Genomic DNA, 18,979 nt, shown 5'->3' on the forward strand with positions numbered 1-18,979 from the left:
CTGAAGGGAATGAGGACTGCTGAACTAGCTCTGAGCATATTTTAGAGGACTTTTCCTGGGACTGAACCAGCATGATGGTGAAAGCTCTTCTCTCCTGACTACCATTCAGTTCCTATCTCTTTCTTTTTTCACTTTGTTGTCCTTTTCCCCCCTTCTAATTCCCAACATTCATGACATATGTGAATTGGTATGAGGAAAACATCATAATCTTGAAAGATAAGAAATAAGAGAGAAGCCTCCTTCAAGGTCTCTCCAAGTATTTTCCACTGATTTCTCTTCCTTTTCTCAATTCCTCTAGCATTTATGGTCTGAACTAAACTGCTAGAACATGTTATGTATGATCTAAATTGCTAAATTGCAATTATACCTCTATAAATTTCTGATAAGTAATTTATCAGATTTCACCTTTTGAAAACTCATGAAGAGTTCCATCCTTTCTCGAAGGCTCTCCTTCTGTATTCCTCCCCAACTATCTTTCCAAATGGGCCTTGAGCCAGAATTGAGTAAAAAAATCAATCATTCTAAGATCTATAGCTTAGTTGTATCCATGCAATGCAATTGGCATTTTGTCCATGTAATTTCATGGTTTTTATAATACGTTGTGGTTACATAAAATGTTATCACCAGGAAGAGCTAGGTGATGCATACACGAGAACTCTCTGTACTGTTTTGCAACTCTGACAATTCTTTTTAAAAACATTTCAGGATAAAAAATTATAAAAATCAATCGTTCTGCTGGAACACAAACTATCGCTAGCTGATTTCTAATTGTAATTCATACATATCCAACAAAGCACTAAGGTCTTGGAAGACAAAAACAAGGATATAGTTCTCTGGACTTCCCCCATAAATACTGAAATTATAGATAGGAGGATGGAGAGAGTGGAAGAGTTGGGAACATAGGAGGAAATTTCATAAACATTTGTAAATTGATAAGTGAGAGACAGGAAATCATGGATTAAATTTTGGGACTCAAAGATCCAAATTCATGGTTGCTATGCTCCTGTTTTCATCTCTTTTGGAACACTGTAGAAAAATTAATTTAAGATTATAAAATATTTGAATGGAAAAATGTCCCTGACATTGGAACAGATAACCATTACTCATATCACCATGCATGGCTGAATCTTCCTTTAAAACCTTTAACTTAACATGTGTTGCCAAATGACTAGGAAGCTGGCTCAGTTGTTAGATTCAGTTGTAATTTATGGGGTTCATAATGCACAAAAAAGTCAAATAGTTTTCAGACAAATAAATATTCACAATTTTTTATTCTTTTTAAATTTTTGGCTTTACCTCTTAAATTACTGCCCAATGGCATTGAACAAAAGAGAATTAAAAGAAATATTTTAAAAAACCAGGAAATGCATCAGTGAGAAAAAGATGTTATCTTTCTACCCCAAGAGTGGGAATTTAGGAACTTTTGTCAATAATAGAGTTCTACATACCATTCCATAAGTTTTATAAATGCCACTGTCAAAAAGCAGTTAAAAATCATTTTTCCAAGTCATTGTTCCAACAGTAAAACTATCTTACTTTAGTTCTACATTTGCCTTAACTTGACATGGTGAAGCTTGGTGTTAATGAAAAGTTCAAGGTTATGGGTTCAATTCCTATGTGGACTGCTTAGCTTCTCTCAGTAGAAAGTTCAGTATTGTGGTCTTAGGCTATATGTTTAATTTCCAGACACTTAACAATGCAGTTTAGCTGAACTGACCCCTACTATTGTCAAACATCTCATCCCAAAACCAAAGCTCAGCACGTCACAGTTGTTGAAGTATATATTCTTTTTTTTTTAATATATATTCTTTTTTTAAAAGAAAACTTACCATAAGAGTGAAAAATTCTAGTTGTAAGGAACCTCAGAAAAACCTCACATTTGCTTTGTCCCAGAGAGTATTTTTGGCTCACCTAATCCACTCACACTCAGATTAGCCTCATGAGGGCAGATAGCCCATCCTTTTTTTTACCACTGTATCACCAGTACTTATGGCAGTGACTGGCACTCACTGTTTCTAACACACAGCTGGAGAAGAGCTCTATGCATTTTCAATGTTGCAAACACCTATTTCAAATGGAAATTGAGTACTTAGCAAGCTTAACACAATGGTTCCCAAAACGTGGTCCCCAGACTAGCAGCATCAGAATCATCTGGGAACTTGTTAGAAATACAAATTATCTGACTCTACTACAGATCTACTGAACCAGAGCCTCTTGAAACATGTATTTGAACAAGCCCTCCATGTGATTCTGAGGTAGGCTAAAGTTTGCTAGCAACTGGGATAACCTAATGAAGAAAATCTCTTTCCAAACTCAGTGGGGATTTGCAGTGGCAGTTCCTAATCACATAAATCCTTCCATTTTAGTACAGAAGTTTACATTCAAATCCTGGATGAGTGTCTGAAAAATTACTTCCTTTCTTTTTTTAAAAAGAAGATTTATTTATTTGAAAGAGAGAGAGAGAGAGAGAGAGACTGAGAGTGCTTGTGGCCTGAGTTTGGCAAAGAGAGAAGAAGAGAATCTTAGGCAGACTCTATCTCAAGACCCTGAGATCATGACCTGAGCTGAAATCAGGAGTCAGATGCTTAACTGACTGAGTCAGCCAGGTGCCCCTAAAAAACAACTTTTTGTAGAGAATAGATACTTGGACCAATAAAAGCTGATCACGGTTATGCACTTTATATAATGATATACCTTGAATCCTAAGAATGTGAGACAAAAACAAGAAATGCTAAATATAACATTAAACAAGGGATTATAACTGTAAGCCATCCTCCCACATCACTCTTTCTAAGGCAAATCTAAATAGAATTTATTTAATGAACACAGAAGTAATGTGATATGCTGGTAATGTCCCCACACTTAGAGCCAAAGACCTTTGTTTTTCTTTACTGGCTATAAAGTACCCAAAAAAACTCACTGGGATTCTTAATCATTTCAATGAGCTAAATTATACCAAAGTGGAAAATTCTATGCATGAATAAGAGCATCAAGGGCCCATAATGTTTAAAACCAACATATTTCTAGATGACAGAAAATAAATAAGGATGATACATATACTAGATCCAAAAGTCTCCAGAATAGGCCAGGAGAATAGGTGAAATCTAACGAAACTATGTTTAAAAGGATGAAAATAAACTTCTACACCTGGGTTAAAGATTTTATTTATTTATTCATGAGAGACACAGAGAGAGAGGCAGAGACATAGACAGAGGGAGCCCTATGGGGGACTTGATTGCTGGACTGCCGGGATTTTTTTTTTTTTTTAAGATTTTATTTATTGATTCATGAGAGTCAGAGAGAGAGAGAGAGAGAGAGAGAGAGAGAGAGAGAGAGAGAGAAGCAGGCTCCATGCAGGGAGCCTGACATGGGACTCGATCCCAGGACTCCAGCATCAGGTCCTGGGCTGAAGGTGGCGCTAAACCACTGAGCCACCCAGGCTGCCCTGGGATTTACACCCTGACCTGAAGGCAGACGTTCAACCACTGAGCCACCCAGGCATCCCTACACCTGGACTAAACGTACAAAAATATAAGTTTGGGAAGATTTGACACAGCAACACCATATATTAAAACCGAACCAAGCAAAACAAAACAAACTTCATTTGCAGTAACCTCCCCATGAGCCAACAGTGCATCTGCTGTCACCCAGAAGGCAACAATGACCTTAGGATGTCTTAACAAAAGCAGGATGTGTAGCCACAGATTCAGAGCTGTGCTTTGATCTGGTCTGGATGTCCCATTTCTGAAATGTCTGCATTCTCCTCCAGGTCCCATACTTCATGGGGTGCACAGATCAAATGAAACAGCCAGAATGGTGCTGTGGCTAGAAACCACTCTCTGTAGGGCAAATGCAGTAACTATGAGTAACTAGACTGTGGAAGAGAAAACTCAGCATGAGTCCAGGCATGCTAGCTATCTTCAAATGTCTTAAGAGCTGTCACAAGGAAGAGGCATTGAAATGCCCCATGTAACTCTGAGGGTAAGCTTCAAGTCAATGAGTAGAAGCTAATGAACTACCTTTGGTTCCAAAGGTAAAGTAACAAGCAGGAATAACTATTGTGATAGTTTTATGTACCAGTTTGGCTGAGCTAAAGCAGTGCCCAATGATTTAATCACAGATTACGGTAAGAGTAACTGTGAAGGTACTTTGTGGATGTGGTTAACATCTACAGTCAGTTGACCTTAAGTAAAGGAGATTAGCTTTAATAATGTGGGTGGGCCTCATCCAATTACTGGAAGGCCTTTAGTGCAAAAACATAGGTTTCCAGAGTGAAAGAAATTTGGCCAAAAGATTACAACATTAACTCCTGCCTGAGCTTCCAGCCTGCCAGCTTGCTCTATAGATAACAGTTTTGCTAGCATAAATAAACAAATAAATAAATTGTGTGTGTGTGTCCTTATTCTGTTGGTTCTGTTTCTCTGGAACAGACTGCCAACTGTTCAAGGATAGAATGGTCTACATCAAGTCATACTGAGTTCCTTTCACTGGAGATATTCAGGCGCAGCTGAGGAAATGACTTTAGTTATAATAAGGAGATCATTAAAATATATCTCTGTTAATAAAATTATAAAGCATGGATAGCCCACACTGAGTCTAACTCAATTTATTCATTTTATTGAGGATCCAGTCTGTGTCAAATATTGTGTGAGGGTCTGGGGACATAATGATGAGTAGGTATATATCTACTGTTCTCCTTTGTTGGAATGGACATGAATTTTGTAGCATATGCAACTACTCTAGAACATAAAGGTGATGTCCAACAGATACTTGTTAAATGAGTAACTGAATGAATGTGAAATATATTCTAAGATTGTAGGGAAATATATAGATACATACATTTATATATTATTTGAGAAGCCTTTCAATTAAAAATATTTTCATGTCTTACACTTTAATTTTGTAATAAGGATAGGATTTGATCCTCAAAAAATATATATACCATGTCACGCTTCCTTCCCCGATAAGGCATAAGTCTGAATTACTTTCCTAAACTCTTCTCGCATATTGACCTCTTCCATACTGATCCTCAAAAAAACCCCAACTCAATGTTTATTCATTTCACATATTTCAAAGGGCAAACTCTTAAGGCATAGAAACTGCTGCCTCAGAACAGTCTGGAATGTTATGGACTCGGTAGAGGAGCAGTAACAGCCACCTGCGAGACTGTGTGTTCTCCTCGGGCTTCCAGCAATGGGATAGTCAAAGAACTCACCATACTGTTTGTCCAAACAGAAATGTGAAGGAACTATAGGGGAAGAACTACATAGACTCTGACAACAAGAGCATGATAGTATGAAGACCGAATTAATATCACACTTGTAATTTTTCAAAGTACTTTCAAAGCTTCCTACTTGTATTGCTATATAAATAAATAAGCAAGCAAGCAAGCAAATGTATATGATAAAAAGAGGTATGAACAGGAAGAAGCTGAAGTGTTTTTTTTTTAAGATTTATTTATTTATTCATGCGAGACAGAGAGGGAGGCAGAGACACAGGCAGAGGGAGAAGCAGGCTCCATGCAGGGAGCCTGACATGGGACTCGATCCTGTGTCTCCAGGATCACACCCTAGGCTGAAGGCAGTGCTAAACCTGAAGTTTTAACCCCAATCCTTTCAGTAAGCACAGTTGAGTGCTTTTTTATAAAAAAAAAAAAATGAGATCATATTGACAGGACATAGTATAAAACATTCTTTTGATAACAATGAGAAATTTGAAGCGCCTGGGTGGCACAAGTGGTTAAACATCCAACTCTTGGTTTCAGTTCAGGTTGTGATCTCAGGGTCATGAGATGGAGCTGCACATTGGGCTCCATGCTCAGCGGAGTGTCTCCTGGGGATTCTCTCCCTCTGTCCATCCCACCCATGCTCTTTCTTTTTTAAAAAATAAGAAATGTATTCCTTAGCAGAGGATGATTCATCAGTTTTTTACACTTGATTCAATGCTGTAAGATATGAAATACATTATAGGGGAACTTTCTTACATACGCAGGTTGCTGAGAATCTCAGATAGCTGTACTGGCTGGCAACACACCCAGGAGTCCCAGGAGGATTTGCTATGCATTGGTTATTTATTGATTATTGGAAATTTCTTATAAAAACAAAACTCATCAGGTTTTACAAGGTTCATATCCTAAAATTCCAATGATCACCTCATTCCCTAAAAGGAGGTGTTCAAAAGAATGTGGAAAAGAATGAGGTGATACAGAATGAAAACATTTAGTAGCAAACCTGCAAGAGTCATAAACTAGGATTCTAGACTTGGCTGTGCCCCAAGAAGCTGGGTGATCTATGTAACAACCTCTCACTCATAGGTATGTACAGAAGCTTTACATATTTGCTTGCTCCATGCTGAAATTACCTTTCAGACTGCTTTGTGTTTATAACGTAACTGCTCTCATTTTTTAATGGGATGGAAGAAATTACAGCCAGTTTCCTGAAACCACATCAATTTTCAAAGGCAGCTGTAGCAACAGAGATGCGTTTGCACTGGAATTTTGGCTTCAAGGACAGTACCACTTTGAAAATTTGGCTGATTTCCCCAAACTCATAAGTTGGAGAAATACCAGGAATAAAAAGGGGAATTACATGGATGATTTACAATTTTCTTCACTCCCTTTCCTTAAAGTTAGTCCTTGTCAGTTGCCAAGAAAACAAGTTGAGAGCAAAATGGAACCAAGCGATGATTGACAATTAACTACAGGAAACTATTCCAATGAATAAATTAGCCATAAGTTAAAAATAAAGGACACCTGAATTTTAATAATATATTCCAATAGAAAAATGCAGGGACAGAGGTATGTCCTTTTGGCTTTGATAAACATCTTGATTTTGTTTTGTTTTGTTTTCCAGTATTGTTTCCTCCTTAATTATATTTTCCTTAACAAAAATCTAAGAATTGGTCATTGCCAACCTAAAAGATGCTTACCCACCAACTAACAACTGATTTTGATTTTAATTTCTTCTTTCCTTTTAATTATTTCTTTTTCTTTCCCTCACCATTTCCTATCTTTGCTTTTCTTCCTGGGCATACAATAAAGGTCAGCATGACTTATAGCTTGCACCAAAGTCTGGTTTTTACACATACACCTGTCATTTGAAAATACCCTTTTGTTCCTGTTGGGATAGAAGAAACAAATGAAAATCAACTCACCTAGGCTGTTCATCTCTTTTTGCTTTTCTATGTTTGCAGGTAAAAGAAAGTCTTAATGCTTGAAAGCCACAGGTAACCATATCATTAACATTTTATGACAGGAAAACAGCTAGTTTTCTAGCCCCATCCAAACCTGTCTCAATGCCAACTTCCTCTCATTGGCCTAGCCCTTTAAAAGCCAATTTTTTTTTCTCTAACCACCAACTAACTATACAAGGAACCACCAATGGGCCTCATCTCTGATAATCCTTCAAATTCAACAACCGCCTAGGAAATGCACACACACACACACTCACACACACACATACACATGTCCAGGAGCTGTGGAATTTCTGTACCCACCTTTAGACACAATCTGTCCCTCTTCTTACCCAAATTTTTAAAGAAAATTTACCATTAAGGTTATATAATTTTAAAGCAAGAATGACCAAGAACTTGAAGAGCTGATTAAGAATGTAAGTAGGTAACAAATGTGCTACAGGAGTGTTGTCAGTGCAAATCACATGTGCTTTCATGTGATATACACAGCTGAGGCCATTTCCTATACTTGTGGCTTTGAAACTGGACCTGGAGCCTACATGTTATTGAAGTCACAGATCAACTTGTTTTATCTTCCCAATGAGTTCATTTTAGTCACTATTTGGCTGGGGGTATCAATTTTATTTTCAAACATAGAAACATTATAGAATAATATTAAGTTTTGCCTAGATTTTATGTAATTGAGAAAGCATGCAAAATAATTATATGATCATAATGAGATGCTTATATACTCCAAACTGCCTAGATCTTTCTCTTCTTCTTTCAGAAGTCCTTTGAAAATGATGTTTAAGCATACTACACCATTCTCAATAAATGGAATGAACTGGCATATAGCTACACATAGAGAAAAACTTCTAAAATACAAAGGTTGGGGGATACCTGGGTGGCTCAGTCAGTTGAGCAACTGATTCCTAGTTTCAACTCAAGTCATGATCTAAGGGTCATGGGATCAAGTCCTGCATCAGGCTTCAGAATCAGCAGGGTATCTGCTTGAGATTCACTTTCCCTCTTCCCCTCCCCAAGCTCACACTCCCTCTCTTTCTCTCTCTCTAACATAAATAAACAAATCTTTAAAATGCAAAGATTGGTTGTACAACATAAGGAAACTGACCTCCCCAAGATACTTTTGGTATTGCTGTTTTCATTTAATATATGTGCAATCTCATGTACATACCCCAGCCATAAAGCACACATATATGTTAAAGCAGTATTTGGTACTTACTAGAAGAGTCATATTTAAAATCAGAACTATCTCTGTCCCACTAAAAAATAAAATGAAAAAAAGGTTTTCAAAACTTTTTTATAATTGAGAGAGAGAGAGAGAGAGGAGAAAAGCAATCAGAACAAGGAAACAAATTAAAAAGGGGGAAAATAAATCACTCCTCTCGGTGCCAAGTAAAAATATATCACAAGTTTGTTTGTGTTCAGCCCCCAATTTATAACTCAGCAATCTGAATCTACGAACTTAAGCCTTCACGGATGAGTGCACCAATTGGCTTTTGAATTAGAGGATAGCATTACTCAATTAACTTTGAGACTAGCCCTTTCAAGAAATATATTTAGCGATGGCACAACAATATTTCAATTCTAAAATGAGAATGTCAGCTGTGAAACTAAATTTAAAATTTCAGTGGCTTTTCTCTCAGCTACTCCCGCACTTACTACAAATTTGAATAAGATGAAGCCGGGAAGCATTTAAATAAATATGATGTGCATTCTAGGTTTTATTGCAGGTAGCACTGCTTTAATCACTTGGAGCCTGTCAAATTATAGGCTGACACACACAAGTAAGGAAATCTATGTCCCACATGCCATGTTATTAGCGCTCTACTCTCAGCCAGTGAAAGGAAATGTTTACCCTGCTGGGGCAAGAGAAAATGGAATGGGCTGGGACACTGTGGCTCTGTGGTCTGCAGCATCCCCCACAGCGCTCACCATGCTGAGTCAGCAAGCAAGCTCCCCTGAAGACAGAACTGCAAGGTAAAATTAGACAGAAAAGGAAAAAGGAAAGAATCCCCCCAATACAGAAGACCATGTAAATACTGATACACACATACACACACACACACACACACACACACACACACACGCACATCACATGTTCCTTCAGTGCTCCTTAAGAATCAACATATTATTAAATTATGCCCATGCTAACAACACTTGGTCAACCTGTCAACCAAAAATTTCTGGTTAGTGTTAAATTCTGTTTTAAACACAGAGGGCTTATCTATTACGTGGCTTAAGAAGCTGTCTACTACATACCAGAAGCACTTTCAAATTTAAGGCTGATGATTTATTGATGACACAAACATATTTCTGGCTGTTTTTCAAGATATAAGCCACAAGAAGTATTGTTATGATCACTAGTAGTCACACCATAATTGACATTAACCAGACTTTGGATTCAAAAGACAGAGAAAATTGGATACTGCTGAAAATTTGATATTGCTGTTTTCATTTAATATATGTGCAATCTCATGTACATAACATGTACAGAAAATCTGTGTGTGTGCATGTGTGTGTGTATTTTTGTGCCTGTGTACATGCTTAGGGTATGCAAAGTAGCAATATAGAATTTTTGCCTTATAAACTTCCTGAATTTAATGAAAACTAAAACGCCCACTTGAATGTAAATGTATCTTTGATTGCATGTTTTCACTAGAAATCTTACAAATTAAAATGAGCATACCTCGAAAAGCTATAATATTATAAGCTAATACTGGAGCATTTACTACAGGTGCTTTTCTAAGACATCTGCATCTAATAGGTGATTCAATCCTAACAATTCTTTGAGATAGGCACGATTAGATCCTTTTTTAAAAAGATTTTATTTATTTATTTATTTATTTATTTATTTATGAACATGTGAGCAGGGGGAGAAGCAGAGAGAGAGGGAAAAGTAGACTCTGCACTCAGCATGGAGCCCAATGGGGGGCTCGATCCCACAACCCTGAGATCATGACCTGAGCCAAAATTAAGAGTTAGAGGCTTAACCAACTGGGCCACTCAGGTGCTCCTATATCCTTTCTATAGTTGATGGACTTGAGAAGTTAAGTAACTTGCCAAAGTTCCCACGTTCACACCACTAATAAAGTGTAGAATTGGAAGTCAGACTAACGGTGAGACCCCAGACCTCCTACTCCCAACTCCAGTCTACACTGCTCTCTAATTGCAAACGGACAACATGATCTTTATCCCAATTTCTAATTTGGTAGTGAGTGTGGGGAAAAAGTAGATGGTACATGTAAGACTTGAAGCCTCTGAATCAGAGCAATCAGAGACACTCCATTTCCACTTTCCAAGATCACAAGCTGGCTCCCTCCAAGAATGCTTCCTCTGCTGGGTGTCTGGAGAGAAACAGATTGTTGAGCCCATGGGAAGATCATGATGATCTGTGGGGAGGCATTTGAGAAAACAAGGAGCTGCAGTGACATCCTAGCAGGTATAACTTTGTACAGACTAAAAAAAAAAAAAAAAGCTACGTATAAGGTTGATACAGACTATAAGTGAGATCATAATGCTAAGCATCTTTCTCTGAATTATTTCACTTAGCATAATACCCTCTAGTTCCAACCATGTCATTACAAATGGCAAGATTTCATTTTTCCTCACTCATATGTGAAATTTAAGAAACAAAACAGAGGACCACAGGGGAAGAGAGGAAAAAATAGAATAAGACGAAATCAGAGAGGGAGATAAACCATAAGAGACTCTTAATCAGGGCAGCCTGGGGGGCTCAGCGGTTTAGCACCGCCTTCAGCCCAGGGCCTGATCCTGGAGGCGTAGGATCGAGTCCCAAGTCAAGCTCCCTGCATGGAGCCTGCTTCTCCCACTGCCTGTGTCTCTGCCTCTCTCTCTCTCTCTCTTTCTCTGTCTCTCATGAATAAATAAATAAGTAATCTTAAAAAAAAAGAGACTCTTAATCAGAGAAAACAGACTGAAGGTTGCTGGTTGGGAGGGGGTGGGGGATGAGGTAACTAACTGGGTGATGGGCATTAACGAGGGCACGTGATGTAATGAGTACTGGGTGTTATATAAAACTGATGAATCACTGACCTCCATCTCTGAAACTAACAATACATTATATATTAATTAATTGAATTTAAATTTAAAAAGTTTTTAAAAAGATTGATACAGCCTGTAGGATAGAAAAGTGAATGTGTGGTACAGTTACTGGTAGAGATATCATATATCTATATTAATAAAGAATTAGAATAAACATGATTTCAACATTGCTACTATCAGGTTTCAGTGTTGATAAATACGAAGTACTCTCTGGTTCTTTTCACTTAATTATGCGAAAAGCTCTCAGAATTGTCTCCCATGCAAAAGTCAAACCAGTACTACCTTTAAATGTGAGGTGTGGTCACCAGGTCTCAGGAAGACAGTGTAATGTCGAAATAGGTAAACACTGTGTATCGATGACAGACAAAAAGCAATTGTTTAAGGCATATATTCTATCATTGTCATTGTCGCCTACATGAAAATAAATACAAATGGTAGAATGTATATAAGGTGGATGGAAAAACCAGTCCAAAGAACATGCATTAAGAATTATAAAACTTTTCAGTTAGAAATTTAGTGAACAAGTCCAACTTCTGTATTTTATATAAAATAAAACCATGGTCAATAGAATCTAGATTGTGCATGCAGGTGTATCTTCAGCTGTGGGTGTGAAGAACCGCCCCTAGAGAGAATTATGGAGTGAGAAGACATAAAATGGGTATGTAGGACCCTGAAAGCCCTGGGCTCTGAGAAGTGGGCCAATGAAGAGCCCTCCATGAAAGCAGCTGGTTAGAGACAATGGAGCCATAGCAAGAAAGCCAAGAAATGTGAAGTCATGAGAGCCTGGGAGGGAAGGAATTTTAGGAAAGAGTAAGTGGTTGTGCCAAATAGTAAAAAAAAGTTCTAAGAAGACTAGAACTAGGAAACATTCCTTTAAATTTGTTGGTTATTGATCAGTCATGACCTAGCAAAAGCAGTTTCAGAACCATGACCACAGTAATTGCCATGTTTTAGGTAATGAATGAAAGGTAAAAACAGTTAAGACAGTAAGGCCAGAGCCCACATTCTATAAGTTTGGAAAAGAGAAAAAGATGGTGCAGTGGTGAAAGAAATGCTTAAGGGGAAACTGTTGGTGGAGAATGAGAGAAATAATTGAAGCAGTAAGAGAAACAATTTGAGAGAAGACTAAAGAAATAGGTAGAGTTCAGGCTGATGAAGCTTGATGAAGAGGATGTATGGAGCTTGCTCTGAGACAGTAAAGATAGAAAATGGGTGGCTATACATACAGCTAGTTAGTTCTCTCCACCAAAGTTTAATTTTTATGCTTAACTTTCCCAACCATATGGAATTGATTTTGGTAAATGATCAAAGTTCTAAAAATTCCCTTATTTTACTGCCTATGGTAAGGTTTGAATGAATGAGTAATAAACAGGGAGCCCCAGGCCTAGACCCTCTACTCACGAAGGACTCAGACAAGCTATTGTTGGCAGCACAGGCTCCCACACAGTCCCTTCCCTTCTTTCTCCATGCACTGGAACAGCTTCCTCATTCTCCAGATCCTTCCACCAGCTATGGAAATTAGGTTCTCACGCCATCGGAAAACACTGAGGAGATTAATGGGGAGGAGTTCAACTATCTTCAATCTTGTGAAGGCTGGCAGTTTTTAAGCCTTGCCAACTATCTATTTTCTTTGTTTGGTTTCTGCCAGAGGCAAGAGTGAGCAGTAAGAAGAAAGGGTGACGCAGAAGAGAGCACTTTTTAGAAAATTAAAAGAAAAAGAGAGAGAGAGAAAGCCTTAGAAGAGGGAAGATTTACTGCTGAACTTAAACCAGAGAGCTGGATTAGCAAAGAGAGGTTGGTCACAGAATTAAAAACTACTCATGTGTGTTTATTTAAGATTATGTGGATTACCTATTATATTGGATGACCCAAATGCATTTCCCTCTATACACAGGCTCCTACTAGATATCTGTTTGAGTCTTTTCCTAACCCCAGAGCTCTGTGTGCAAAGTCAATTATGGTTCTTTCCTCCAGTAAGAGATCAAGACAATGTGGTCTAAGAAGCCATGTTGCCCTTAGATTTTAGCAACATCTACTTCAGCAGTATTTTTAATTATAAAGTCTGAGATACATTTTTCAAAATTGGATTAGATACATTTTCACATCTGTAATTCCCCCCTTAATCTTTAAGGTCTTACAAGACTTTTCTTAGGTGAGAAATAATAAAAAAAAAAGTCTCTGAATTACTAGTGTAAGCCACAATATGATCATTTAAATTCACTCCAGAGACACTGGCAATAGCTATCTTGCTTGAGGTTATGAATTCTACATTTTCCCCAATCCTAACCCCCAAATTTTAGAAGTGCTGGGTAATAATGCAATTCTGTTTCTTGAAAGGATATACTCATTCAACAAGGATTTATTAAGCACTCAACACATGCTTGACATTGGGCTGGCTGCTACAAATACCAAGATGAACGAGATACAAAGTTGGCCCCACAGGATCTTGCATAGAGAAAAAAGGAAAACTATATTTTTTCATTTCCACAATCTGATTTCTTTGGAGGTTTATTTTATACACTTCCTCAGAATACCAAGACCTATGATATATCCATTGCTTTGTGTATTGTTGGCAGAGCTGCTTCATCATCAATGAGCAAAAAAGTACATAAACCTGGTTATGCAAAGTAAGAGTTCTAGATAAAGAGAAAGAGACTTCACCTAAAAGAGCAACACATGAGACTATGAGAAATGCCAACCATCATCCTGTCTAATCCCAGGAGGCAGTATCAAAGACACACACACACACACACACACACACACACAGAGTACGAAGACTATAACAAAAAACTTACCTGACTTGCCCACACCTGCTCTCCCAAATATTGCCAGTTTGACCTCTGCACTTTTAGCCATGCCGGGTGTCCGTAAATAATTCACTGTCGTTGAAACTAAAAAGCTGAGAAAATCTTTTTGCTTCCAGCCTTAGGATTCACCATATCATTGTAAATCTGCAATCCCTGAACAAAAGAGATTTGGAGACTCATAAGTGACTGAAGAAAGGAATTCGTGTTTAGTGAGCACCTTATACATGCCAGCCACCATTCCCTTGATCAACATTTTCCATTTTGATCTCCATCACAATCCTGTGAAAGGGTGATAGTCATCTACTACAAACCAGTCAACTAATAAGTGACAGACTCATGACCTGAACTCAGTTCTCTTTGGTTCTAAAACATACGCATTTTCATACAAAATAGCATTATTTAAGTCGTGTATTTATGAAGGCACTGTTTTTTGGTCACTAACTGATAACAAGTACTTGAAGTATGTGATTACTTGTATTTATCATGCATCATTAAATACCCAATACACAACTCGTATGATGGGGAGAGTCACATTTGGAATTCTTTCTATTCCATGGGGCTGAATAATATATTTTCATCTTAATCTATCCTACTGTAATGATTAGATTTGTACTTCAAGGTACAGACTGCAAATTTGAGCTCAGTTCATACTAGATCACATGATTGGGTCATGTGACAGGTATACATGTTCCAGGAATTGATATATACTATCTAGTTTATATTTTTATATTTTTCTGGGCACAATGCCCCTGGTACACATATTTGATTCCTTTTCTATAACAACTTTAACACTGAACACTGTCCAAAATTTAGGAAATGACATTACATACAATGTAAGCACATTATATAGAGGTGAGTGTTTTAGGAATGACACCTAGGTTCTTAGTACCACGAATATGTGAAGTTGGAAAGAGCCTTGGGGTCAACCGAAGGAATCCTCCAGCCATCAGACAACTGTCTTGCGTCTGATTTACCACTTGCGGGAACTTGGGGTCAGTGCTGGTGAGTTGACATCAAGTCAAATTTTTGTTTACATTCATTCAGAAGCCTTCACATAGCCTAGCAGCTATTAGGACCCTCTGTCCCATCCTAGGCTACTACTTCCTAGGAAAATGAGACCTGGTACTTCCCTTGTTCTTTATGAGCTGTATGGTCTTGTTTTTGACTCTTGCCTGCTCTCTTTTTTTTTAATAATAAATTTATTTTTTATTGGTGTTCAATTTGCCAACATACAGAATAACACCCAGTGCTCATCCCGTCAAGTGCCCCCCTCAGTGCCCGTCGCCCATTCACCCCCACCCCCAGCCCTCCTCCCCTTCCACCACCCCTAGTTCATTTCCCAGACTTAGGAGTCTTCATGTTCTGTCTCCCTTTCTGATATTTCCTACCCATTTCTTCTCCCTTCCCTTCTATTCCCTTTCACTATTATTTATATTCCCCAAATGAATGAGACCATATAATGTTTGTCCTTCTCCGATTGACTTACTGCACTCAGCATAATACCCTCCAGTTCCATCCACGTCGAAGCAAATGGTGGGTATTTGTCATGTCTAATGGCTGAGGAATATTCCATTGCCTGCTCTCTTTACCACATGCAGTCCTCTTTGCTGGTACTTGTCATGTGATCACCAAAAACATGGCATCCACTGCGTTCACTAGTTGAGATATGACCTGACAAACTAACCTATCAAAATTCATCACGATTCTCTCTATTCTTGGCACTGTGGCTGCACAGCCACTCACAGCAAGACTCACATCTCTCACAGGAACTGGAGACTCCCTCGTTCTGAACTTCAGCAATCAGGGTTTTAAGCCTAAATATAAGACTTCACTCTCATCATGTTAAACTTAATCACATCAGTGATTCATTCATTTCATCCTCTCTTCCTTTTTTTTTTTTTTCAGACTGCAAAGATATTTTTGCAACACAAATCTGTTATCTAACGTGTAAACGGCTCCTGCCAGGGTTTTGTCATCTACAACTTTTCAAAAGAGTTTCTCAAAAGAAAGGATAAAGTAAAAATCCTCCTGCGAAAAGTACTCTACAAAGACATTAATGCGTAATTGTTTTCTTCCTGATGTATCTTAGCCATGGACTTGGACCTAACTAACTTTGAACTTGCTGATTCCCAAAGGGCCAGAGCTTCCTCTGAAGGATAAAGAGGTCAATATCTAAATTAGCTATTGTTTATCTCACCCCCAATAACAAAAAAAAAATTTCTCTGTAATCGCTAATAGTATGAAAACCAGAAGCTTTAACATCTGCAATTTGTCCAGGCCCCTACTTTTGGCTCAAGATAAAAGAATTTCCTTATTTGTCATTTTAATGTATTCATTAAGGAAAGACCCTATGCTTAAACCTCAGAGCCTCATCACAGAAGCATCACAAAAGCAGAATATATTGAGATACATAACTATATAAATTCTAAATGAGAATGGCAAACATTTCTTTGAAACATAGACCATGGGAGGGTCTGAAGCTTGTATAAACAACAATTTGTTATTTCATGCAAAATCGCTCATTCCCATGCACATAAAACCTAAGTAATTATCTATCTGATTTATAGTTCATGAAAGTAGCCATCAAATGTGATTTGTAAAAAAACATTTGCTAAGTCAAGTATTTCATTAACTCCCAAATGGCCTCAGCAGTACAGGAATTTCACATAAGAGAGAGAAATTGTGTAGGTTAATTTTTTCACTTATAAAGATACAGCTGCTCATTGTCAAGCTTATGTTTAGAAAAATCACTTAAAGGAAGACACAAGCTGACATGTATCTTTCAACAGCTTGTTTTTCACATAAAAATGTGAGGTTACATTTGACAAAGATATAAAACAAAGATAAATGTGCATATTGTTGCAACAAGTGACCTTTTGCCAATTTCTGATGTTCAAAATAGTTTATGATCCAAGATCTTCCATAACATGGGCCTAAAAACATTTGTTTTAATTTATTGTATAGTAATACCCTGGCTGGGTCTAGGAGCTGCCATTGACTTATTATGTGGATGGTGCTTTACTAAGACAAAAACTTCTGAGTTTCTATCGCTCCTAAAACTAAAATCACATGTAAATATTTAAGAGATTTAAAGCATAGTGATTGCCCCCCTCAAAACATAAAAGAATTAAAAGAAAGCTTAGAAAGAAGAAAAAAAAAAAAGCTAGCCTCCAAATCTTAAGTCATTATTAATACATTCCTTGATCATTCCACAATCATGCTAACCACAGACAAACAAAGGTGGCTACCTTCCAGGAGCTTACAATCTGTTAGACCTGTGACATTTCGGGCACCAATAACCTGATTTTCTCTTTTTTTTTTACATTTATTGAAAGAAAAGATTCATTCATCATTCCCAAGACTATACTTATCAAAATTTCTGCTTTCCACTTCCTCTTTGGTGGGTGAGTGGGGGGGGGGGGGGAGCAAGCAAGCATCTTTATAAGATAACAGTTTTTCTAACTTCTGTATTTGTCACCAAATAAAGCGCAGCTGTTCAGGCAAGCAAAGCATCTAGCCTGGCGGTGGGAATGAGATCCTCTTCTCCAGCTCTGAGGTCAAGTTCTCCTCCTCTCCCTTGCTCAGTTCTCCCTCCTCTTGCAACGCAGCACCCACCGCGACCAGGGTAAGGGTGCAACGCCCTGTGGGGACAGCTCTGCTCCAAAAGCAACAGGTCTCCCAGAGCGATCAACAAGCCCATCGCGGACGCGGGCCACTCGCGCTCACCTGAGAGCCCTGCCCTGCAGCCTGAGCCAAAGGGGCACTGGCTCCGCCGGCCGGGAGGGCGCTGTCAGCTCGGGGCGCCGGGCGCTCACACCTCCCTCCCTCCCCGCGGACCCCGAAGCCGTGCTGGTGACCAGGACGGCCGACCCACAGGCCACGCGTTCGGGGGCAAGGGGGGTCCCCAAGGGTGTGCGGGAAGTCGTCCCGACAGAGCCACCTGGGCACGTGCGTGACACTCACCTGTTCACACTCTGCAGGCCCGGGAGAGCCGCGGTCCCCCGCAAGTTGGGAATCGGCCCCCCGGGGCCGCGACGCCCTGCCCCGCGGCGCAGCCCGGCCTGCCGCTGGCGTTCCCCAGGCTCGGGGCCGCGGGGGCGCGGGAGCCGCCGCTGCAGCCGCGAGCCCACGGGGCGGCGGGGTCTCGGCGCGGGCGCGGGCGCGGCGCGGGCGCTCCCCGGACTGGCGGCCGCGGGACTGCGGCAGGACCGAGCTCAGCCCGGCCGGGCCGCCGCTCCGCCGCCGCCGAGATGCTGCAGTGCGGCGCGGCGGCGCCCCCTGCTGGGGCCGGGGCGCGTTCCTCCCGCGACGCCGGCCCCCGCCCGCCCGCCCGGCGACACCGCGGCTCCGGCTCCGCGCGCTGCACCGGCCGCCTGGGGCGCCTTCCCGCTCCGCCGGCCGCCAGGTCCCCCCACGGGGACCTCTCTCCTCGCTTGAAACTCTTCGTGTGCAAGCCTCGCTCTCTTCGAAAGCCTCCATTCCTTACTTCCGACGATGCTTACTAAGTGCCCTTGAGGCACCTTTACATTCCCCCCGTGCTACCCAACAGGAAATTGAAGGAGAAGATAAATCACTTGTCCAAGCCTAGTAAATGGTTGCAATGAAACCCAGGCCGGATTGGAAGCTGAGAGATGCTAGGAGCGATCTAAAGTCCCGAATGTACTGGAAATTTATAGTTATTGTCATTTATAGTTATAGTGACTAATAGAGTTAACATTATAATACTATATATAGTTATACAATACTATATAGTGTAAACAACTAATCTAGTTATTTGTGGTTATATAAAATTATAGTTATATATATATATATCTGACAAAGTTCCAAAAGCTTCACCATCTCCTTTCCATGATGGGCCTTTCTAATGTTTGAATAGAAGTCATACTCCACCATCCTCAGAACCTAACGAAGATGAT

General features: G+C 39.6%; 1 protein-coding gene across 2 annotated transcripts in view; it reads right to left on the bottom strand.

Annotated features, from left to right (window-relative positions):
- The window catches only part of RERG (RAS like estrogen regulated growth inhibitor), a 114,313-nt gene extending 96,048 nt beyond the window's left edge, over nt 1-18,265 (bottom strand). The window contains exons 1-2 of one of the 2 annotated variants that reach the window (XM_041736255.1): nt 18,027-18,265; nt 14,052-14,216 (exon numbers count right to left, since the gene is read on the bottom strand). In XM_041736255.1, coding sequence (XP_041592189.1) covers nt 14,052-14,112 — 61 coding nt within the window. In that variant the 5' untranslated portion in view covers nt 14,113-14,216; nt 18,027-18,265. Of the gene's footprint in view, nt 1-14,051; nt 14,217-18,026 lie in introns of those variants that run through there. The other variant, XM_041736256.1, reaches the window with a different exon arrangement.
- Between the last annotated feature and the right edge of the window lie 714 nt (nt 18,266-18,979).

The sequence above is a fragment of the Vulpes lagopus genome, chromosome 21 (assembly GCF_018345385.1).
Source record: "Vulpes lagopus strain Blue_001 chromosome 21, ASM1834538v1, whole genome shotgun sequence".
In the NCBI taxonomy this organism is placed as follows: domain Eukaryota; kingdom Metazoa; phylum Chordata; class Mammalia; order Carnivora; family Canidae; genus Vulpes; species Vulpes lagopus.